The 25,177-nt window shown below is 43.4% G+C and overlaps 1 protein-coding gene across 4 annotated transcripts in view; it reads right to left on the bottom strand.

Moving 5' to 3' along the window:
• Positions 1-25,177, bottom strand: part of MASP1 (mannan-binding lectin serine peptidase 1 (C4/C2 activating component of Ra-reactive factor)) — a 68,748-nt gene that overhangs the window by 34,511 nt on the left and 9,060 nt on the right. For all 4 annotated transcript variants that reach the window (XM_012641197.1, XM_012641181.1, XM_012641206.1 and 1 more), the window contains 3 exons: positions 4,956-5,133; positions 3,165-3,296; positions 372-568 (listed from right to left, as the gene is read on the bottom strand). In XM_012641197.1, the coding sequence (XP_012496651.1) occupies positions 372-568; positions 3,165-3,296; positions 4,956-5,133 (507 nt within the window). The remainder of the gene's footprint in view (positions 1-371; positions 569-3,164; positions 3,297-4,955; positions 5,134-25,177) is intronic.

Raw genomic sequence — 25,177 nt, 5'->3', positions numbered from 1 at the left:
GGAATTTCAAGGTGGCGATGACAGGACATCGAACCAAGCATGGGGCCCCTCTGAGCCCAGAGCCCTGTGTGCATAGGATACACACTCATGAAGCTGGGCCTGCCCCCAAAGGGACCTTTCCAAAATGCAGATTTGACCCTGTGACTCTCTTCCTCAAATCACTCTAGTGGCCAGGGAGCTAGGTTTGGATTAGTGAAGATTCCTAGACTGGATCTGATTAATATGGTAAATGTTATTTTAAATAATGACTTTTTGGGAAACTAGCTGCTTGGCCCCCCATCCCAGGAGAAGATGAAGGGCCCAGAATATCAATTTTCCAATTCAGCCAAGATTTTCAGCATCCCCAGGACAAATGTCCATTGCAGGCTCACCTTGATGTAGTCATAGGGGCAGGGCACCTCGGGATGGTCCTCAATGTCGAAAATGTCCTCAAACTGCAGGCTGACCATGAAACCCTCCTCCAGCTCGATGGTGTAGAAGCATTCAGAACTCTTGGGGTAAGGGTTTGGGAAGTCAGGGCTGGTGATCACCCCCGTCCTCTGGGTAAAGAGGTTGTCACTGCACTCCACTGTTGGGAAAATAGCAGAGAAATGGCACACTGCAGCCATGGCCACAGCGGGCCCTTGCTTATCTGTCACTGTATGATTTCCCCAGTGGTCCCATGCGGTAGGCAGGGAAGAAATCAGCAGCCTCATTTTACAGATGGGGAAACTGAAGCCTAATGGAGGTAAGTGATTTATCCAAAGTCACACACCCAGTAGTTTGCAGAGTCAAGACTCAATTCTCTGTCCAGGGCTGTTCACCCTGTGTGATAGCCCTTCTCATCTGGTATTGGCTGGGGCAAGGGGAGTCTGGGATGGGAAGGTTTTGAGATGGAGCAGTCAGGGGGATTTCTGAACCTCTTTGGTCCTGTTCTCCCCTCCACCCAGAATTTCACTCAGGTGTCTGCACACAGCCACCTCGATCCCTCATCTCCTACAGGCCCCTCACACAACCTCTCTTTCTAGCGCCTTCCTTGCTTTGCTTTTCTTTATTTATGGTGCTGTCCACTCTGTTAAACTAAGTTTAGCCTAAAGCTGCCTCGTTGCATATTTTAAATTTGGCCTAAAAGTTTCTCTGTCCATAGTGAACTGTAACCTAACTGGATGTGTAAGCAGATTATAACCTACTCTTGTACCGGTCACTGAATTTCAGCCAATCACAGGCGGTCAACTATTCAAACTGAAATCAAACAAGGCAAACTCTGAGCTATAACCAAACCGGCTGTTTCTGCACCTCACTTCCGTGTTTTGTAGGCTACTTTCCTTTTTCTGTCCATAAATATTATCTGGCCATGTGGCGGCCCTCAGAGTCACTCTGAGCCTATTCTGTCTGGTTTGGGGGGAGCTGACCACTTTGCAAATTGTTCTTTTCTCAGTTAAACTGTCAAATTTAATTTGGCTGAAGCTTTTCTTTTAACCACTCCCTGACATTACATTGTATATTCATTTGTTGATTTCCTTGCCCCAACACGATGGTAGGTTCCATGAGCTCAGGGATTCCACTTTGCTCCCACTGTGTTCCTGAAACCAGGAGTCCAGTGTCCTGGGATCCTAGACATGGCTTAGCGCTGCTGAGGGACCTTTATTTGCCACTGAACCTTTACCCTTGGCTGAGCCATCCCAGATCTGGGACGTCAATCTTTCTAAGCCCTTGTTCATTCTGCTTATTTGCAAAAGGGAAAACTGTGGCCCAGAGCAGGAGGCATGACTAGCAAAGTTTCACAGCTACGAGCTGCAGAACAAGGTTAAATTGATATCCTTGAGTCCCCGTCTGTTTTCGTTTCTACCCCAAGTGTCCTCACAGGGTGATCTCACACCCAAGGGGGTAAAATTCTTGGTGGGGGAGGTCTTACTTTTTTATGCCTGATACACAGAGAGTACACAAACAAATATACAGTATGTGTGTAGTATTAAAATTTCATGGGGGAGGGGAGTTATTAGAAAAATAATGTTTAAAAAGGCTCCTGGGGACAGGGGTGAACATGAAAAGAATGACTGAGAAAACTTGCTCTACCCTTAGCCCCTACTGTACTGAGCACATAGTAAATACTCAAGAAAAACTTAACTGAATAAAAGCAATAGAAAACATAACCCTCTTCAAGAAACCTCTGGGGTGTGCCTGTTCTTTGCTTTACTATTGCTTTATACTGATGGTGTATATGGAGTTTTACTTGGAAGCAAATAGCAGTTTTTGAACAAGGAGGAAAAGCCACTCTTGTCCCCAGCTTTGAACCTCTCCAGTGCTCCTTCCCGCAGCTTCCGAGTGAGATCTCAGCACAGCCCCTAACCCTGGATCACACTCACCTACTGGCAGTTCCCCAAACGTTCCAAGTTCTATCACACCTCTGGATGTTCACAGAAGCATTCTCTCTGCCCGGAATGCCCTCCTTCTCCTTATTCTTTCATCTCTGTCATCTCTGCCCACTTCTCCAGGCCTCCTCAGGTCTGACTGTGCCGTGTCCACGCTTCCATTACATGGATGTAGCAAACGTTGCACTTACTACACTTCACCATTTGCTCACGTGGCTATTGCCCCACTAGTCCAAGAGCTCCTCCTGGAAAGTGGCTAACTCCTTCCATTTCTCCATCCTTCCCCCAGCCTGATACTAAAGCACAGTGGCTATGTGGATGAGAGACAGAAGGAATGGGAAGTTTTCCTGCTGTGTCTGTCTTTTCTTCTCTCCTCCCTTTTCTTTCCTTCGGGCTGAGGTCTCTCCACGTACAGGAATTTAGAGGCCATGGAAGAGGAAAGAAAAAGGAACTTCTGGGGCAGGCATTGTTCATGGCTCAGAGAGAAAGGACTGGAAAACCCATGTTATCCCCTAACTCCTACACGAGGAAAGGATACAGGACCTGTAGAGCAGAAATGCTGCCCAGGAATAAAGAGGGCCTGGTAGTCTAGAGCATCTCTCATGTGGTCCTTGGAGAGCCCAAGCTCAGGCTTCCGGGCTTTCCAGGCTGGGTGGGCATTTCAACATCTTCATCCACATGGTATCTGAGGCACATCCCTGACTTCATTTTTAATTGTCCCTACTGGGTATCTGTCTTTCCTATGAGCTTCAGGTAGTCTTCCTCAAGATGTGGCATCTAACGGCAAGGTATAGATTCATCCCTAGGCCCTACCTCGGCAGGTCCTGTTGTCTGTGTGGAGGATGTAGCCAAAGCGGCAGGAGCAGTAGTAGCCACCAATGTAGTTGTGGCAGTAGTGGTCGCAGGACAGCTCCTCGTCCTCCCTCTCTTTGCACTCATCCACATCTGCAGGGTAAGAAGAGCCACTCTATCAATATGTACGCTGTGATGAATGTGGCAGTCAATATTTATAGAGCATTTAGTATGTTCCACTGTGTTGGGAGGTTCATGCATTCTCTTATTTAATCCTTACATCAAGGCTAGAGGTAGCTATTATCTTCATTTTACAAATGAGGAAATTGGAGCTCAGAGAGGTTAGGCAACTTACCCAAGATCACAGAAAGCCAGGTTCAAACCCAGGCAACCTGATCCCTGCTGGGACCACTGTCCTCTAACAGTTGTGATAGTAATTGTGTGCCAGGCAACAACCTTAGGAAGCATTCCACATTTGTTACTACACATCCCGTTACTATTCTCATTCTACAGATGATGAAATGGAGACATAGAGGTATTACAGAACTTACTCAAAGTCACACAGGTAGTAAGTGGCAGACCCCAAATTCAAATCTAAATGGGCTGGCTACAGAGCTTGTGATTTTAACATCTACTCCATTCTGCCTCTTTCTTTCTAAGCCCCTAATGTGGGTCAAGTCTTGTCCTAGGCATTTCTCCAAAAGGGGTATGTGAATGGCCAACAAACACATAAAAAGATGTTCAACATCACTAGTCATCAGGGGAATGCAATTTAAACCACAATTAGGTATCACTGCATACCCACTGGAGTGGTTAAAAATTTAAAAATTGATAACATCTAATGTTGGTGAGGGTGTGGGGCAGCCAGAACTCTCATACATTGGTGGCCAGATATAAAATGGTGCAAACGCTTTGGAAAAGATCTGGCAATTTCTTATAGAAGTAAACATACAACTACACTATGAAGCAGCAATTCTACTCCTATATATTTACTCAATGGAAATAAAAACATATGTTCACAAAAAGACTTGTACAAGAAAGTTCATAAAAATTTTATTAATGAGAGTCAAAAAATGGGTAAGTCCCAGGTGGCCATCAATGGGAGAATGGATAAACAAATTATAGTATATTCATATTAATACAATGGAAAATTACTCTGCCAGTAAAAGGAGCAAATTACTGATGCATGCAACACGTGAATGAATCTCAAAAACATTATGCTGAGTTAAAGAATCCTCACTCCCAAAATATATTCTCTGTGTGTTTATTTCTATGAAGTTTTATAAGAGGCAAAAACTAATCTATGGCAGAAAAAAATCAGAGCAGTTGTTTCCTCTAAGGGAGGTGGGAGCAGGAATTGACCAGGTAGGAGCATGAAGGAACTTTCTGGGCTGATGGTAAAAGTTCACTGTCTTGTTAGGTGTTTGGGTTACACATAAATACAGATTTTTCAAAATTCAACAAATGTATACTTAAGATTTGTACATTTCATTATATGTAAATTTTATGCTAAAAGAGAAGACTTTGAACAGATATTGAACTCTAGCGAAATGATATGCATGCTGACATATTTAGGAAGGAATGTACTAATGTCTGCAATTTACTTTGAAACACATCAAAAATATGAATTGCTGAGTGGACAGAGGATAAATGGATGGATAGATATGTGAGAAAGCAGATGCAGTAAGACATTAATGGTAGAGTCTACATGGAGAGTATACAGGTGCTCACTGTAAAGGAGAGGGCACAGGCAGCTTCACCTTTAGACAGACAGGGAGACCTGCGGATGAACCACCCAGTTCTCCAACTTACCCACAGCCACATAGTGGGCATCGAAGCCCGTGAATCGCTCCTCATTGGAGAAATCTGACCGGAAAGTGACGGACATGAAGGAGCCAGGGGAGAGAATCACCTCCTGGCCGGGGGTCTGCTCTGTGTCTGTGGTCTCCCTGCCACAGAAGGTTGCCAGCACCTGGTCTTCAGTTTCTACCTTGGAGGTCAAAGAGAAAGAGATGAGCAGCTTCCCATTTTAACTTCTCTCCTGATCTTTAGAAAGAAAGAGGAAGGGACTGCCCATGAGTAGACAACTCAGGCAACCCAAAGAAAGGGGATTAGGGATTCTGGAATTTGAGGAAGGACACATTGTAGGTTAAGGTAACGTGGTCATCTGACCAGTTTCATTCATTTTGTTTAGTTCCATCAGAAGTAGCTTGACAATTATCCTTCCTGTTGACAACCAATTGGCTAATTTATTAAAAATAATTCAATGTTAAAAATTTTGAAAGTTAGTTAACCTTGTAGATGGATTCTATGTGCAATAGGAACTTACTGCAAAATTTTTAAAAGTTAGATAAACTTGCAGATGGATTCCATGTGCAAAAGGAACTCACCACATTTCCAAAGCAAAGAAACTTTTTGCACAATATAAGTCGTTCGCTGAGCATCAATGCATGCTGCCACTGAACAAAGTATGAGATGGGGGTGATGAGAGATGGGTAAGACACGGTGCTGTGTACAGGACAGCAGTGTTGAGATTGAGGAAAACAAACACAGACAGAGCTATTATACAGTGTGACAAGTTCTTTAATAGAAGTACAAGTACCGCACAAGTACACTCAGAAGGAGATGAAAGACACCCATTAGAACATCAACTACAGGTGAGCAGGGCTTTCTTTTCTTTACAGATGTGTCCTCAGTGCATGGAACAAGACCTGGCACATAGAAGTTATCCAATAAATATTTGTTTACAAGAACTAACAGTGCAAGACCCATTCTAAGAACAATGAGAACAATGAGAAGCCAGGGAGTCTGTGGGGATTGTAGGAGGAAATGTACTTGGAAGGATATGTGGAAAGTAGATTATGGTTGGCCTTGAATATCATTAATGCTGTAAGTAGAAAACACTGAAAACTTTTAGACAGGGAAGTCACGTAATCAGAACTATATTTAATAGGTAATCTTAATAATACATAAACTATTGATTAGAATCATCCAGGAAGTGTGCATGTTCTGTGCATATGCACATGTTTGTTATTAGATGCAAAAAAATTGCCTATTTGCTAAAAGAATTCTCTACTCTGGAAGAGCCAGAGGCCTTGTGCAAATTCAGAGACCCTAAACTGGTTGCCTAAAGCAGATTTTTATGAGAGTCTGATTTGAGAAACTCAGTATGTTAGCTGGTGGGTACATTTATTTGACTATGAATACTTGACCTACCGACTACTCACTCTATTGTCTTATACCTAACTCCATTCTTTAAGCTTGTATTTGTATTTGAAACTTCTGGACTGATGTTTTAGCCAAGATACATGAGAAAATCTTTTACCAAGAATGATTTCTGCTGCCTTTCAAAGTCATTAAAGGAAAATTCTCAAAGACTGTCTATCTCTAGTAGCTCCTAATGAATTCATTGTTTTGTTCATTAGCTTAGTATGTCAGAAGAATCTTGACATTTGACACTTCTGTTTTGAAACTAATGGTTTATTTATTTAAAATAAGTGGGAGTTTTAAAGAAAAACAATTTGCCCTGGCAACAAAACACAAGGACAATTAATCACTAACTTTGGGAATTGAAGTGTAAACAGAAGATGAGATCATGGCTTTGCTATTTATTCCTCTTCTCTGCAGATACTAGCCGAACTCACACCAGCCTTATTAATGTAGAATGTGCCTATCTGCACACAGTTGAAATGTCACTTCCTTGAACATCCCAGCTGCTGTGTTATTTTGTTTGATTGAGTTTTCCAGATAGCTGAAGATTTTCCTAACTATAATTTAAAAAAAATTTGTATTGATATAATGCTTATTTTAAAAAGTGCTTTATACAAGTCCTTACTTTCTTAAGTGAAATATGCTGACCCTTTCTTGATGATCCAGGGACATTGTTATGGATGTCAACCATCACGATACTACATTAAAGTAATAATCTTGGGATGTTGATTTGTGTAATGTTGCTTGCCCTACCTTGAACATTGCCAGACTGTAATGTCTTAAAATTCTTATATCTTTTTAATGTAGTGTTTTATTTCCTGCCTTTTTATCAGTCTATTAACTGCACTTTCCTGTCTGCTTATTTTTAATATGTTACAACTTAGAAACCAGTTAAAATGCTCTTGTTAGAATTTAATAAAAAGAAGACTAAATAGATTTAGAGTGAGGGCCTGGGAAAGGAATTCTTCTATGAGTAACTGCATGAACTAGAGTGCACTATCTTTGTGATGTCTGCTTTGGAGTAATGTAAAGTGTATGAACCTGGCAATTGGAGGTCCTGAGTCCTATTCCTGACTCTACCATAAACTGCTATATGGCCATCCCCTTTCTAGCTCTCAGTTATCCACCTGTAAACAGGGGCTTAAACTAGCCAAACTCTAGATTGTCTTCCAATTCTGACACAGCAGTCATTATATATAGTCTGACATAGTTCTAACAAGTCATAGCCATACATTACATAAACCAACTCGAAGATGGTGAGCAGGAGTTTCCATACACAGATTGCTGCCTGCTGATGAACTTGTTTGTAATTTATGACTATGTAATACAAAATCAATCACCAGTGAATAGTCATGCCTTGAGCATTAACAGTTTTAGCCATATAGCCTCCTTTCTGTAATTTGGCATCCCCAAGGCCTTTTGGATTATACAGTGACTAGAGCATGAACACTTTCAAGTGAACCAAACCAGAGATCATTTGGACTAAGGAGATACTACCTAGGGTCTGTAACAAATAGATTCCTTCCTTGTAACTTCTGGGCTTAAGGATCTTTTCATGATGGCAGGCAAACTGTCATCACCGGCAGAGTCACAGCAATCCAGAGGAAAGGTAAGAGAGCCATGAGAAAAGCTGAGCCATATACACTGACAGAAGCAGAGAAGAGAAGGCCAGTAGCCTGGGGCCCTGGGAATTCAGCCTGCAGCCCACAATAGAGCCCTGGAATATCAGAGTGGGGAGGGACCTTTAAAAGCTCTTTCAATCTCCCTCCTTCTAGAGGAAACCGGTCCAGAGAGGGGAAGTGACTCGCTCAAGGGTAGAGAGATAACATGAGCATTTTCTGATATCAGTTTTGCTTTTGGAACTATCCTAAGACAGTGGAAAAGAACTCAGCAACTCAGTACATGACAAAAGACACAGACGCTTGGCCAAACAATTTTCCTGGCTTGAGGGCCTCTTGAAACCATATCTCGGTGCATGGACTGTCTCCTAGAGAGGATGTGGCTGTGACAGCTCCAGCCATAACCTAAACAGAAGGGTCACTGGCCCTCGCTATATTTGCATCCCCTGCTGTGGAGTATAAAGTGCCACAAAGATCCTTTACTTCTGAGTATAGGAGGACAGAGCCTTAACTTCTGCTTGGACTGTCCCATCCCTGAGGTCATCATATCAACATGATGGAGGAACCTTATCAAGTGAAGACAAGAAATTCATGATAGGGACCCACGTGGTTGAGGATCACAGACTCTTCATTTTTCTATTATTGTAGGCAACCATGTCCTTACAGATTATTGTTATGTAATGCACCGACACCTGGCTGAGTGTCCTCTATTTGTTTTCTTTCAGTGCAATTCAACAAATATTTATGTACCAAGTTCTGTCTAGATTACAATGTGGAGGATAACAAAAATTATTTGCTCGTTGTATGAGTTTAATAAACAAGTCCCCTGCCTCTGAGAATGTGACATTTAGTAGGAGAATAAGATAAGTACTCAAATGTACATGTGTTAGGGTATTGCCAGGGTACGGAAACTGCAAGGAAAGATGGGAGCCCTGGGGGTTTAAAGAAGGGAAAAAGCTTCATGCAGCTGAGGGGAATCAGAAAACATATAGAAGGAAGAGAATGATGTTTGCGCTGAGGTCTGAAAGGCGAGTAGGATTTAGGCAGGTAGAAATAGTGAGTGGATGTTGGGGGGGTGGGGAGAGCATCTAGGCAGAGGGAATGGTGAAGGCCTGGGGTACTTGGTCTTCACTGTGCTCCATGCCCCCCACCCCAAATCACCTGGCCTTGGAAAGGAGCTCTGTTGAAAATAGAGAGCTGGGAAGGCACATCTAGGGACAAGCTGGAGTCTTTGTTTTCCATGAGTTTTCTATCGCAGCAGAGACAGAGCAAATCTCCCGGGTAAAACTGAGGCAGAGCAGCAGGAAGTTGGTCAAATTTCTGTGGAAGGGCAGAATCTATGCGCTGCTCTCCACATGCACATAGATTCATCACATCAGCTTAACAAACGCACTGACAGTCACCAATTGGCACCGATTGGCTCCTTGAAGCAATGTATGGGGAAAGCAGCTCAAGAGTGATTGTTCCCATTTTATAGATGAGGAGATTGAAGCCTAGATAATTTAAATGAACCGGGCAAGGTGAGTGGTGAACCCAGCGAGTGGTAAACAAATCTAGTGAGTAGTGGATACAGGTTCACAGTCGCAGCATCCTAATTCTCTAGCCAGTGCTCCTTTAAGACACAAGGTGAACAAACAAAGACTGTTTTGCCTCCAAATGCCTCATGTCTTTGCTTGTCAGTGTTCCCAAACTATATTCTGGAGCCCTTCCGAAATCTGCTCTGGGCTCTTGAGCATTTCGGACTTTATCTAGGCAGATATTCAGGGAATATGCTGTTGTCAATTTAGTTGGTCTGGGAACTACATTCCCTGGAATCTCCTTTCCTGTGTAGTTCCAGGTTAGAGTGGCCAAAAGAGGAATTTGTGCAAGTTTGAAGGGCAATAGACATTACTCTCAAAGGTTGATTTGTAATCATATAGAGCGATGAACAGATGTAGACATGTCCAGTGAGTTCTAACTTGTCCTCACATTCCTCTACTCTGCATCCAACTCTTCATTCCAACTGCTGGCTCTGATGACCAACAGCAACCCATGTCTACCACCAGATGCTTGTAGGTGAACCCGTAAGAGGGGGTAGCTGCTTAGAGCCAGCAGCTTCTCAAAGATCTCTTTCTATGAGCCTTGCCTTCTCGGTCCCACTTTGACCCTTTAGACAGACTTGACCGATCAAATCCCCTTGCAGATGCCGATATTTCCACCCATTCCAGGGCTTTAGGAGAACCAGTTGGTGACCTTTTCTGTGGTTCTCTAACTTCCCATTTACAGCTGTCACTTGCCCATCTCCTCCTATAACTGCATGAGTTCTAATGCCCATAATATTCATTATCTCATAATACCTATAGAGACTCTGCTTTCCTGACTGAACTGTGACTGATACAGTTATTGGTACCAGAAGTAGAATGCTGCAGTAACAAAAAGTAGAACATGTCGCCTCAGTTTTGGGATTGGCTAGCAAGTGAATGCTAAGAAAACACTGAAGAGACTGCTATAGGAGTTTTGAAAAATGGCAGATGAGTTATGTAGTGGTGAATCAATTGGCAAAACTTGTCTGTGGCAACTTAGAAGGTAGAAAAATGTACATAATGAACTTGTGGGTCTGGCTAAGAAGATCTCTAGACAGAACACTGAAAGTGTCAGCATGCACTTCTAGCTGTATATGGCAAGGTACTTCAGAAAGTAAGTCTTCAGTGTGCAAGCAGAACTTAGAGGAAATACAGAGGGCCCAGAATTAGCTGGATTGGAAAATTGTCTCTCCACTAGCAAAATATTTCAAAAGCAAACATGGCTTCAAGGTAAATATCAAGTCAAATGTGTGGCTGTAATAACCCTTTGTTAAGATTTAAGGCAGTGCCTAGTACTCCCAATCAGCTACCCGAGAAGGCATCTTATGACTCTTAAGGGCATTACTTCATAGCACCCTGACATGCCCCCAAAGTAGAGAGGCCTATTTTGAAAAGAACTATGGGGTGTGTTTTTTGTCTAGTGGAGTGGTCTATATTCTGCTGTATAGAAGATACAGAAACTATGTTAAGGGAGACATATCAGCTTGGACTAGAAATGACTAAGACAATTCAAAATGAAAACAGGCCTCTGGGCTTCAGGTTTCTATGTACAGAGAGTAGGCTGAATAGACTACCCAGCTGCACACACTGGCCATTTATGACAGAAAGGGAAGAATGTCTCAGAATGTCTCAAAATGCCAAAGGCAAAGTCAAGGCCAGAGTCAAGAGCCACAGAGAGCAATGGACTAGGAAACCATTCTCATCATTCCCAGGGAGTAGAACTGGGCTCTAATCAGGGATATTCCTGGTATCTGTAGTAGGCCACATGTGCCTGGCTATATTTTAGAATTACTATGAAGCAGTAATTGTTATATGCCTCCCATTCTCCCTGTTTTTTCAGGAAGAGTTCTGTTGTTGTTATCTTGTTCTTATCTCACCAAGAAAAGGAATTATTGAGTATATGAAGGCAAATAACTTAATTTATAGGTTCAGAGATCTCTGGAGCTATACCTAGAGAGCTATAGCCTTGGTGTCTCATCTGCCTCTAGACATGATTTAGATCATGAGGTCCTGAGCTTCAAGCCTGCCCTGATAATGGGATGAAACTTTGGGGGAGGGAGAAAAGTATATGAGAAGGATGTGAATTATTTTGTCCCGAGGGTAGACTGTGATATGTTGTTTGCAAAACAATAACCACAATAATCCTTTCCATGCCTACGCTGAGACCCTTGTGCAATGGGACTTTGCTGCTCATGGTTTGGTCTGGTGAATTGCTTTGACAAAAAGTATATGATTTATTAGAAGGGGTATGCCACTTCCACACTTGGGTCTCAAGGGGCCTTGCGGCTAATGACAAAGATTCTTTGCTTGTCCACACTTTAGTTAGGCTTCTGAAACTTTGCCTAGGCTCATCTGTCACTTCTTTGTAAAATCCAGTTTTAGCAAAGAACACTGCTGAATCAGTCTAGCAAGAACTCCCAAACTGAAATCGTATCACCCTAGATATCTGATTGGGTTTCTCATCCTCCACCATTCCCCCGGTGATGTCTGATCACCCTGGCCTGTCTTCAGTAAGAATCCTATTGGGTTGGTTTAGCCAGAGTCCCCCTTACCCCTGATGTTTTCTCTTTTTTTTTTTTGTGACAGTCTCACTCTTTTGCCGGGGCTAGAGTGAGTGCCGTGGCGTCAGCCTAGCTCACAGCAACCTCAAACTCCTGGGCTCAAGTGATCCTTCTGCCTCAGCCTCCCGAGGAGCTGGGACTACAGGCATGTGCCACCATGCCCGGCTAATTTTTTTTTCTATATATTTTTAGTTGTCCAATTAATTTCTTTCTATTTTTAGTAGAGACGGGGTCTCGCTCTTGCTCAGGCTGGTTTCGAACTCCTGAGCTCAAACAGTCCGCCCGCCTCGGCCTCCCAGAGTGCTAGCCTGATGTTTTCTCTTACAATTTTCTATCCACTAACCCCACCCTGCTCCTTGGCTATAAATCTCCACTTGCTCATGCTGTGTTTGGAGTTGAGCCCAATCTCTCTCCCCCACTGCAAAATCCCATTGCCGTGGTCTCTATATTTATCATCATGATCCTGAATAAAATCTGCCTTACTGTGCTTTAACAAGTATCATTGGATAATTTTTTTTTTAACACTTTCCCATGTGGAACACGGCCCTGAGGCCACCATATGAAGAAGTCCTGTGAGGCCTACTGGAGAATGAAAGGCCAACAGGACACAGAGGAGCCATCCAGTTGAGATCTCTAGACCAACCCACTGGTATTCACCACCAGCTCCTGGATGAGTGAGTGAGGCCACCTGGGACCTTCCAGCTTCCATCAAGCCTCTGAACAACTGTAGCCGCCTGAACAACCCCAGGCACATCCAGCAAAAAGAACCTCTCTCTGGGTCCAGTTCAAACTCCAGGCCACAGAATCATGAGCAAACAAAATGGGTGTTGCTTTATCTACTACATTTTGTAGTGGTTTGTTACACAACAAAAGATAACTTTTATGGGAAGTAAGAAAGTGATTTGGGGTAAAGAATAAGACAGACGTTTTGTAAACTGAAATTTGGAGAATCACAATCTCGTTCTTGAGGCCTAAAAAACCACCTAGTCTAACCTATTATCTTTTTATCACACCCTTACCAAAAACCATGCCACTTTTTCACTACTAGCTGCAGGGACGAGAAACTCAGTATTTTTCAAGATAGATCATTCTGGATTATCCTTGATTTAGAAAGTTATCCCTTTGTTATTCCCAGTTATCTGGGAATATAACCTAGGGGAAAATATTCTAAATGTGAAAAAAATGATTAGGAACAAAGATATTTATAGCAGTCATATAATAGCAGAATATTAGAAACAATGTAAATATCCAAGTCTAGAGGAATAGTTAAATTAGCATTAACTTTGTAAATATTAGGTAGCCATTAATTATCACATTAATGGAGAATTTACAATGATCTAGCAATATTCTTAGTAGGTGATATTAAATGAAAAAGTGGAAAAAATTGTATATATGATATAATTACACATATGTTGAAAGTATGCATTAAAAATAAAAAGTGGAAGGAGTTAGAGGAAACTGTTAACAATGGCTAGTGGAACTGGAGGTAATTTTTCTTCATCCTCTGTTTTTACATTTGAAAAGAAACTTGGGCCTGAAGCTGCTTCCCTGTAGCCTTTACTCAGATGTATGACACTAGTCAGTTTAGATCAACAAGCAAAGGGAGCACACAGGAGGGGCAAGCCTGGAAGTTCACGGTCCCTCATCTCCTGTAATCCCCAATTCTTCCCTTCCTCATAGAATATGGCATGAAGATGCCTCAGCATTCTGTCACCTCCTTGGGTCTCAAGAGAGTTGAAAAAGAGATGAACATCTTTTGCTTTATAAACAACAAGGTGACAGATAACATTCTGATAAAACAATCAAGAAATTCTGAACAGGCTGAACTCGGTGACTCACACCTGTAATCCCAGCACTTTGGGAGGCCAAGACAGGAGGATTGCTTGAGGCCAGGAGTTTGAGTCCAGCCTGGACAATATATTGAGACCCCACCTCACAAATTTAGCTTGCTATGGTGGTATGCACCTGTAGTCCCAGCTACTTGGGAGGCTGAGTCAGAAAGACTACTTGAGCCTAGGAGTTTGAGGTTGCAGTGAGCTATGATGATGCCACTGTACTTTAGTTTGGGTGACAGAGCAAGACCCTGTCTAAAATAAATAAATAAATAAAAAGAAAGAAAGAAAGAATTTCAGAATGACTAAAATCCACATATGACAGTGTACGCAGAGAGGGTCTCGTGTCAGGGGATAGTGTTTGGGATTGTGAAGTCCAAGAGAGGGAGCAGGTGAGTGTGAGTGGATGGATAAGAGGAGACAGAAGAGTTTCTTAGTCTGGAGTTCACTAGGACTTTTGGAAAAGGAAAGGGAGAGGCAAGGAGGAAGGGAGGGAGAGAGAGAGACAGAGAGAGATTATAGGTATTGGATGTTCAAGAAAGACTGCAATAAGAACATTTCTGCCCTTTTTAGGTTTCTCAAGAGTGAGTCAAATTGTGAGTTGCTTTCAATTTTTTAAGTTTTCTATTTCTTAGGATGCAGCCCCTTACTGAGACTGGATGATGTGGGACCTCATTTTTATATGGGTTGCACATGATCTTCACCAATTGTTAGATGTTGGAAAAATTATTTTAACTTTTTTTGTTGTAGGGTGAATTGTGTCCCTTCCCAAATATATGTCCAAGTCCTAACACCCGGTATCTCTGAATGTGACTTTATATGGAAACAGGTCTTTGCAGATGCAGCCAGGTTGAGAGGACACCATACTGCATTAGGGTGGACCCTAATCCAATGGCTGGTATCCTTATAAAAAGAGGGAAATTTGGACGCAGAGACACACACAGAGGGAGACGGCCATGGGAAGACAGAGGCAGAGATTGGAGTTACACTGCCATAAGCCAAGAAAAGCCAAAGGTAGCTGACAACCACCAGAAAGCTAGAAAAGACAAGGAAATATTCTCCCCTAGAGGCTTCAGGGGGAGCATGGTCCTACCAACATCTCGATTTCAAACTTCCAGCCTCCAGAATTGTGTGAGAATAAATTCCTGTTTTTAAGGAATTTAACAATTTAAGGTAGTTGTTAAGCCATCCAGTTTGTGGCTATTTGTTATGGCAGCCCTAGAAAACTAATACACTCTGTATATAGGTTTTCTTATGTGTAAAACAGTGAAAATAATGGTATTTATATCACAGAACTGTTGTGACTATGACAGGAGTCGTTATACACAAAACACTGCGGAAAGTACCCGGGATATGATTAGTACTCAGTAAATCAGTGACAAACGGGACTGCTGAGATCCACCCAACCAGCTGAGGTGACACCTTCTTGGGCTCCCAGCTAGGTGGGGCAGGGGCCACATCCTGGGTTTGAAGAAGCATTCAGAAACTGCAATTGTCTTGGGTACCCTCTATTTTCTAAATTTCATTCCTTCTTCCTAATCTCACCGAAGCCATCAGCATTGGCTTCTCCTTTTATGACGACCCCAGATGTCGGGCATGTAGAGCTGGAAAGGAATCTAGAGAGACCCCTCAGCCCAGCCTCCTCCTCTGGCGGCTTTATAGGTCTCTGCATTTTACAAAGCCTCCCAACAATCCTAGTGGCTCAGATCTCTAAAGGCCTCTGTCTGTCCATAAGAGGATAGTATCAAGTCCAGGAATTTCTCTTTTTACTGTCCTGTGCTTCAAAAGAGTTTCCTAGGTGTGTGAGTGTAGGCTAATGATTCATTGACAGCCCTGGGCCCCGGACTCCTGCTCACAGGTGAGTGCTGTGTACCCCTGAGCTCACCCTCACTGGAAGTCGATCACTTCCGGGGCTGGGCCAGTGGTTAATGGCCCAGTCTTACTACTTTACCAGGTGGCCTCAAGTTTCAACTAAAGATTATGAGTAAACGCAAGTTAAAGGTACCAGATGCCAGACAGGAGCCTGAGCTTAGAAAAAAAGGAGGCATCTGCTATGTGTGTGCTGCATTTCAGAAGCTCTTGAAAGCCATGTAAGTAGCAATAACACAGTTGGCAGATCTAAGGCTCAAAGTGACCTCAAACGAGAGATGCTGGAGGTTGATGCTCCAGTCCTGGCCCAAGTTATTTGGCCATTAAAAAAAGTAACAATAATAATAATTCCTTCCTCTGTGTAGAACTTTCCAATTGACAGGACATGTTCACCTTCCCTATTTTATTTGCTCCTAACAACAATCATGTAATGAATGCATTTCAGGCAGATACAATTCTGAACCCAGAGAGGTGATGTGACTTCTCCAAGGCCACACAGCCTAGTAGTAGCAGACCTGAGACAAAATGCAGATGTTCTGACTTCCATGTTTGGCAGACTGGAATCAGACAACTATAGAAGGTCAGAGTGGAAAAGGGCATTCATGGACCATAAGTCTATACCTTTCCTTTTTCAGGTGGAGAAACAGACTTGTTCAAAGTCACGTGGCCAGTCAATGGCAGACCCAGTACCAGGGCCCAGGTATATTGCATTTCCCAGAACAGTGTTCTTATTTATTTGTTAATCAGAGTAAAAACCTCCTGAGAGAATTGGGTGAGCCTCCAAGAAGGAATTGTGTACTTGCAAATGCCAGGCACCATAAAGAATGTGGGGGCCTGAGGGAAACAGCTGGCAGGTCCTAAGAGGCCAAGAATCCCACTGCTGCCAGGAAGGACTGCCCATTCTCAGGGAGGGCTCTGGGCAGAAAAGGGCAGCATGAGCAGGGGAGAAGAAAGAGCTGGCAGGGGAGGGGTCCTGCTGAGAGCTGGGAAGCGGGCATCCCGCAGGTGGGAAACCAGCAGTGCCCACCGTCTCACAGCGGGCAAGGCTGGGGGTGGGGCTGGGCAGGAGGGCCTGGGAGGATTTACACTCCCTTTGGCCTGGGAATGGCTCAGACTCCCCCTACCCCACCCTTTCTGGGACTTCAGAGCTGGGCTCATTCACATGCAAATCCCTTCAGCAACTTGGAGGCTGGGCCCCAAACATTTCAGTACAGGAAAATAGCCCGAGGACAGGAAAAACAAAGGCTTGTTGTGTTCTTCTGCAGCAGAGGCTGCCCAGCTCAAGGTATGTCACTGTCAGGACTGGGTGAAGACAGCGAATGGGCCAGTGCTGAGTGGAAGAAGGGATCCGCAGCAGGCCAGCATCCTCCAGCAGAGCTCCCGCGAGGGAGCCTGTGAGCTGGTGTGTTCATCTGCCACTGTCCAGGACCCTGCCCTGACCCAGCCTAAACCGACATCCTCAAATCTTTGCACTGGAATGGGGACCAAACAACCTAGGCTCTGGTCCCAGCTCTGCCGCTCAGATGTCATGTGTCACTTTCACCTCCACAGGCAGGGGTATGCAAGGGCCCTCAGCTCACACCAGCTTACAGGATCCAATTGTCAACTTTTCAGGGATTTTGCTATCCTGTTGTTAAACACAGCCATCATTAAAACTAAGCTTCATCAACTTACAATTAAACATGTTATATTGGAAACAAATTATATGAAAACTCATCAGTGCCTAGTTATTTCAGCATGGTTCTATTACCTATGCTCCTGAGGTTATTGATGTCTGTGGTATCTGAATAGTGACTGGTGTGCCACTGCACACCTCTGTCCCCCACCCCCAGTCTGGTTGTTAGCACACTCGCCACTGTCTCCAGCCCTCATTTTCACAAACACAAAAGGTGGCTGTTAACAGTGTCCTCTACGCATCAGATGAAATTGGACCTTGGGTGTGAAAGCAGCTTGTAAAGTCTGCCATCGCCCCGCAGCCCTTGGCAGGAACCCTATTTCCCGGCCTCCCTTCCTGCTCCCCACCTGTACCTCTGCGTCTTTGTCTCCCATTCTGACCCCTCCATGGGACCATCGCCATCCTAGCTGTTCTTCAAATGTGACAGGCACATTCCACCTGAGGCATTTGCACTGAAGGCTCCCTCTGGTTCGAATGCTCTCTCCCCAGAAAGCCACATCTTCTCAGGCACATCTTCTAGCAAACTTTCTTGTCTTCTTCAAGTCTCTGCCCAAATGTCACCTTCTCACTGAGTCCCGCCCTGATCACCCTATTTAAATCAGAGCCCCCATCTCAACTCATGCGAAGCCCCTTTTTTTCTGCTCAATTTCATTTCTTCACTCATCAACTTATTACTCACTACATAAGTCATTCATGGATCATGTTTAGAGTTTATTGTCTGTTTACCCTACTGCAGTGTTAGCAGAGATTTCTATCTACTTTAACTACTGCCGTACCCTAAGCTCTAGTAAACTGTAGGCACTCAATGAATATTTGAATAAATGAACACCTCTTCTTCCCTGCCTCTTCCCTCTATAAGCACCTCAAAGTAAATGGCAGCTCTGCTTTTTACCAAGGTATTTCCAAGAACAGCCCGTGTACACACAAGCACACAGATGTGCACACGTGAGCACCCCCGACTCTCCGACCTCACACTCTGCCCAGCACGGGGAGCTTCCTTCTATTTTCCATCACCTTGGAGTCGGTGCTGTGTGCACCTCCTGTATAAAATGAGTTTGTGTCACACTTTTCTGAAGCTCATTTTCACTTTCTGATTCTTTTGAATCAGCTGGAATTGGTGTTTGAGACCTGGTGTCTCTGGAGTGGAAGAATCCCACTGGGGCTACAACTGAAATTCATGAGAAATGTTTATCCATTTCTCATTTCCTTCTGTGACCTCCTGTCTACTCCCAGAGAATTAGCAGAGCTGCTGTAGTAGGTGAAGCCAGCGCAGATTGAAGGTCGGCTTGTTCTGAGTAAACACAGAGCACTGCACACAAATTAGGAGCCCAGGAGTCAGAAGAGTCCCCCTGGGGAGGGACTTACCTCTCAATTACACAGCAGGATGCAGACTGACCAATGTGGCCTGGGGAAAGGGGCAATGGACTGGGAGTCGTAGACCATCAGAACTGGAAGGGCTTGGAGAGAACAGCTAATCCAATTCCCTCACAGCGCAGATGGGGAAACTGAGGCCTAGAGTGAAAAGGCCACTTGCCCAAGGTCTCAGCAGGAGTTGGTGGCTGTTTGCTAGGCCAGAGCCCTTTCCTTTACACTCACTGCCAGGAGACATGTGTCTTTTCCTGTTCTGCCCAGGACTGTGCTTTCCACTGGAGAAAACACAGAAATGTGCCCTGATCTCATGCGGCTGACAATCTGGTGGGAGTCACCTTGAGCTCACATTAGAACCTGTGTGCCGCAGACAGACAAATCAAGCACTACTCCATCCTTTGTGCCTCAGACTCCATTTCCTATTATTTTTATTCTCAAAGTCAGGATAAAAGAGAAATTTCTTTAATGTAATCTAGACAACACAGGGACCAAGGACCCTCAAGGACCTTCTGTTTTACTAAGTTTCACTAAATTACCCTGCCAGGCGAAGTGTTGCCAGGTGAAGTGTTGCCAGGTGAAGTGTTGCCTTGGGAATACCGCATGGCCAGAAAGCACATCAAGGCTCCCTCCGGAGTAGAACTTGCCCTGAGAAGGGCTCCACAGAGAGACAGAACCATGGCTCGGGATGACAGGGGCTGAGATCTGGATTTGCTGCAGAGACTTAGACAAACTCACGCTTGCCTCGATTTCCTTTTTTGTAAACTAAGCATAATATGGATTAGAAACTGCCATAAAATTTGTGTTTCTACAAGGTAAACACAAAAGAGAAGTAAACAACCTTCTACATTTGAATAATCCTTTCCAAGCACTTTTCCATAAAGTACGGGGGTGGGGAATGAGTGACATTAGCAAGGTCACATAACATATAGCCAGTTAGTGGTAGAGTCAGAGGAAGTAAGAAAACTGACATTCATCAGGCAGGCACTTTATTACTCATACCATTGCCATCATTCCCTCTATAATAGTATTTATGAGCTGATTACACATGTGTTGGACATACGTCATTAAAGCATTGACCTCATTTGGCATTCACAATAAGCCATGAGATAAGCATCATTATTATCACTCCCATTTTTCAGATGAAGAAGGAGAACCTAGCAAGGTTAAGTAACTGCTCCAGTTAGAGATGGAGGCAGGCCCTGACCCCCAGTCTCAATGGCTCCAAAGCTTGAACTCCCAACTACTGAGCACGATTGCCATCTGCAATACTGATCTCACTCACAGCTACCATTTCATTTAAACCCTCCTGTGAGGAAGACGTTGTATCCATTATAATTTTCTTTTTAACTGATGACAAAACCAATGCTGAGGGAGATCAAGAAGCTTGGCCAAGGTGTCTCATTCAGATGGTAGCAGAGACAGGATTTAATCCCAATGTGTTCACCCTCTCTCCACCACCGTCTCTGTGCTCTTTCCACATCTACCCTTAGGATGCTTTAAGCCCTGCCTCAAAATTTAGACCAGTATTTCCAGCTATATTCCAAACTCAAGGCACTTCAACACATTCTATGTCTTCCTAAATCTACCCATCGTCTTCATGTTCCTGATCTCCACTTCTGGGAAAGAGGCCACTATGCTCTCATAACCTGGACTTGAAACCTCTGATTCCTCCTTCTTTCTCCACTGCACACAGCCAATTCCTATGGGGTTTGCCTCTGTTCATCTCTAGCGGGGCTTCCATAGCTGCCAAAGAGGCCTGTGGAATATACTGTGCTCAGGGCAGCCATATCCAGTCTATTCAATATAGCCACCCAAATGGCCTTATTCAATAACTCCAGTTGCTTTTGGCTTTACCTGTGCTTAACTCCCCTTACATAGAGTTCCAAATTAACCTTCCTCAAGCATCATCCTGACTATGTCTCCTCCCTGTACTCCCACCCCAACCACTTCATAGCTTCTAATTGGAAGTCCTAGATTCAAATACCAAAAAATGCCAGGCAGAAAACATAAATGAATGAAATAAGCTGCTTCAAATTCTTTAGACAGAAATACACTTTGCACATTAAATACAGAGAGATACCCTTCACCCCACAAATAAATTTTTCACCAATTTTTCTTGAAGTATGTGTCCTGCTCAGACACTTTCATCTTTTGATAGAAATAGCAAGGGAAAGAGTTTCACTTTCTTTGTTGTGGGAGAATCAATGGTGCCATCAAGATGCTAGAAAGCTTTAGCATGGGGGAATCTATAGGGAATAGTGGGGACCCTACCCACAGTGCACCTCGACCTGGTGCTGGCTGATTATTGGCATGCAGGAAGCTTCCAGAGTTGCCAGATTTTCTGATATTCTAAGGGAATTTAGAAAGTGGATTTTTGTTTGAGATCAGAAATCTTATGTTGATATTAATTCTTTTTTTTCTTTTCTTCTTTCAAAACACAGTGTAAGCCAATACTAGGATGGCCAAAAAATATATATATTTATGGAATTAATTCAACCTGTTGACCACTTATTTGTGACCTTGGGTGCACATGTTTAAATCCCAATTTATCAAAATATTTTCTCAGTTGATGCCTAGATGATCTTTCTAGGCTTTTCTCTTATATCTCCCTAAAATACACGAGCCCTGATTATTCTCTATTCTGCCTCATTTTCATCCATTTCAACTGCCACGCCTTTATGGTAGCTCTGCTGAGACTTCCTGCTTAGGGGACTGCACTACTGAATTCTTATTCATCCCTAAAGACTTATCTCGGTCATCAATTATTTTTGATGACATCCTGGCCATACAGAAATGACCACTTCCAAATGTATATACTTCCTGATATTCCTTGTGTTACTTTGTCTGGCTTAAATTTATTAATTATGCACTTGACTCATGACACACTATGGAACTGTGAATTCCTTGAGGTCAGGGACTATCTTACTCATCTTTGCAGGCCCAGTCTTTGGCATGGTGTCCAGCTTATGGTAGGTTTTCAGTAGGATTCTTAGGCTTTGTTCTATAGATAATGGGGAGCCATTGAAAGATTTTGAGAGTGGCGTAATCAAAGCAATATTTTAAGAAGATCCCCTGGATATATGTAGATAGAATAGATGGGGAGAGACTGACATCTGGTAAACATTTAGGAGGCTATTGCAATATACTAGGTGGAGGAATAAGAATTGGAACTAAGGCGCTAACAGTGGGAAGGCAGAAGAAATGTTGAATACATCAAGGATAGGGTTAACAGGAGGACAGTGACATTGCATTATATGAGCATTTAACAGATGCCAACTGAACTATTGTACATAGTGAGAGAATGTGCCACGAAGTGAACTTGAAAATGAATTGTGTGAATCTGCTGTTCTCTTGGTGGTTCTGGTTTCTAAGTAACTATACTTCTTTTCATATCTATAGCTCCATGGCTCCTTTGTAAGTACACAGTGACCACTTCATTTGATGTTCAACCAAAGGAACTGTAATTTGTTGCATTTCTGGGAAAAGAAAATCTCTTCTGGACATCCAAAAGATAATGCTCTATAACATTTAAGACATTTTTAAGAGTAAGTTTGACAATAGACAATATTTGCCTTACCATACCTTAAAAACCTAAGCATTCATAAGATGGGACTTCCCTGTATTTTAATCTATTTAAAAGAAGAAAAGACTGAGAGTCTTGACATGTAAATTCTGGTCCAAGTGTGACCTTGGACAATGAGTTGCCCTTCCCTGAGCTTCGGACATGATGATCATGGACTCTGATTTCTAAGGTCTTAGATGCACAGATTATCAGGGCTAGGTGCACCTTAGAGAACATCTGGTTCAACTCCTTGTTTTTGACAGAGGAGGCAACAGAGTCCCCCCTAGGAGTAGTCACTTGCCCAAGGTTAGTTAGTATAGAGAGACAGCCAGAACCCAGGTCTCTTGGCTCCCTGACTAGCATCTGTGCTCTGCCTCTTGCTGGCAGCATTAACTAGTTGTGATTCATATGCATCATCCATGCACTCTGCAGGAATCCACACACTGCAGCCACATTCCAAGAAAGCAGATGCTGCTATGCAGATGTATACATGCCTTGAAGACCAAGAACTGCGGGAAATCAGGCTGGAGAGGAATTTTCATAAATGTGAGCATACGGACCACAGCCTTGGGGTTCTGCTCTTCTTCAAGCTACGAATGTGCAGTGTCAGCAGTTCCATCACCATCATCGTGATGGGCCTGGCTGGGAAGGCCAGTTTGTGGGCTTGGACTGGGCTATAAAGGGTTCTTGTGAACTAGAAGGTTCTTAAAGCCGATTTCTATATAGGCCTGCCAGGGGAATTTAGCTACAGAGCAAAAAAGTCTCAAAATAGGGATTGTTATCCTGCCAAAGGGAAATCAGAGATATTTAAAGTTTCTTGGTAAAGGGCAATGGTGGCATGATGTGTTTACAAGTTCTGTCCAAATGACATGCCACCAAGTTATCCCCAGCAGACTACAAGCTCTGGTTGGTATGCTTGTGGCCATAGAACTTTGAGAAGTGGCTGTTATAAACATACTATTCCTGTTTTTTGGTATTATCCTGACTAGGATAATGAGAGTTTGGTGGGGTCATCTTGAAAATTCTGGCAGGAAATAGGATTGGGATTAGAATTCTGGAATTTAAGGGACCTTAGGGAATCATCTCTTCCTACCCTCTCATTGAACAGATGAAAAAACAGAGTTTTGGAGAAGGATGTTAACTTAAGAGGGGATCACATGGCATGCTCGTGCTTTTATTCAGATGGAAAGGGAAGATTTTCTCTTCCATTAATAGCCAGAAAAAGCACATATTCTGGGAGCTAAGGTTGGGGAGGCAATTAGAAAAAGTAAGTGGGTTTCAACTAAGTGTGGAAGGCTTTTGGGTTTGAGATTTCAGAGGCAGAGTGGTCATCCTGTCCCTGAACTCTAACCTTCAGTCCCCTCTTCTGCCCCATGGGAACTTGACCAAAATTCAAGCCATAATTCCTCAAGGTACTTCAGGGAGGGTGAGTGAGCAGAGCCACCTTCACCCAGAGCAGCTCCACTTCTGTGTGTTTTCTATATAGGGCCTAATTGAAGATTTGTTATAAGAAAACGTTCACTGGGCAGAAAATATTTGAAAAACAACAATAATAGTAACTTGAAACTAGATAAGTCTCCGGAGGGCCCCTGAAGCCTGATATGCTGGGAGTTCTCACTCTGGAAGGGAGACTGGCAGGGTGTGTGCAGGCAAGGCATGGGGTTGTCTCCACGTGAGCGCTAGTCATCAGCCAGCATGGCTGCAGTGTCCTGCCAAGAGAGGCCCAGTCACCCCCCGTGGCTACTGGAACCTCTGCAGGAGGCTAATGTCGATACCACAGTGCCATTCTAGAATAGAGACAACTGTGCGAGCACAAGTCGAGAAATATGTCTCCCTGCCTCCACTATGATAATGTCCTTTTCCAAAGGAATTGGAAACATGTATCTGACTCACAGATTCAAGATCTGTAGGGCACTTCCAATAGCCAGCTCAGTCCCTGACTTGCCTCAAGTAGACAACTTCTTTGCTATGCCCAGAAAGAAGCCACCTGTCTAATTTGGGAGCAGAGAGGATGTTATAAGATTTTCTTGTCCATCTAGATCATTTGGGGAGTTAGCGACAGATCTAGGACTAGAAAAGGCATTTCTTGGATCCCAAGCAAGAACCCAGGACCATGCTGCCCCTTCTAGAGGGCCCAGGTCCATCTCCTTGGGGTTTCAGGAAGGAGTCTCACCACCCTGGATTGAAATCATCAATCAATTTCCAAAATATCCTCCAGCCGGAAAAATCAAGCTTTAGCTAGAAGTATATTTCAGTGTCTAATTCAGTGTCAGAAGTGGTCTTCAGATTTTATTCTTGCCCTTGAAAATGCCTCATCATTTTTTCCCCCTTACAAAATGCTAGAGATGTCAGCTGCTTCATCTGCCTTGCCAGGAGATTCAATTTATTTGGAGCAAAGGAATGAGTTAAATTCTTTCTTGTGTGTGTATCATCTTGATAAATGAGTCCAAACAAGATTAAACATATCTTCTGTCTAAACAAGAGTCAAACTTGTGAGAAACAATTGTTCAATGCCCATAAAGCTGGAAGTCAATTCTTGGGTGGAGAAATGGAGAAATTATGAGAAGTCATTGCTAAAACTAAGGAAAAAAAATTCTGTAATTTCTGTGGCCTTGAGCCTCAGTTACCAATAAAAGCGAGTGTTTGCACTGACAAAATTTCTAGATGGTTGGCATGTTTGAAAGTGGAGAAAGAAATGGTTAGTAAGTTCTTATCTAGGTTTGCCTAAATCTATGGAACTCACTATCATATAAAACCAATGTTTGGTCATTTTCCT

This window comes from Propithecus coquereli, unplaced genomic scaffold (genome assembly GCF_000956105.1).
Source record: "Propithecus coquereli isolate 6110/MARCELLA unplaced genomic scaffold, Pcoq_1.0 Scaffold10, whole genome shotgun sequence".
NCBI classification, from domain to species: Eukaryota; Metazoa; Chordata; class Mammalia; order Primates; family Indriidae; genus Propithecus; species Propithecus coquereli.
Note: the sequence above shows the minus strand (reverse complement) of the source record. Positions and strands in the feature narration are given on the sequence as shown.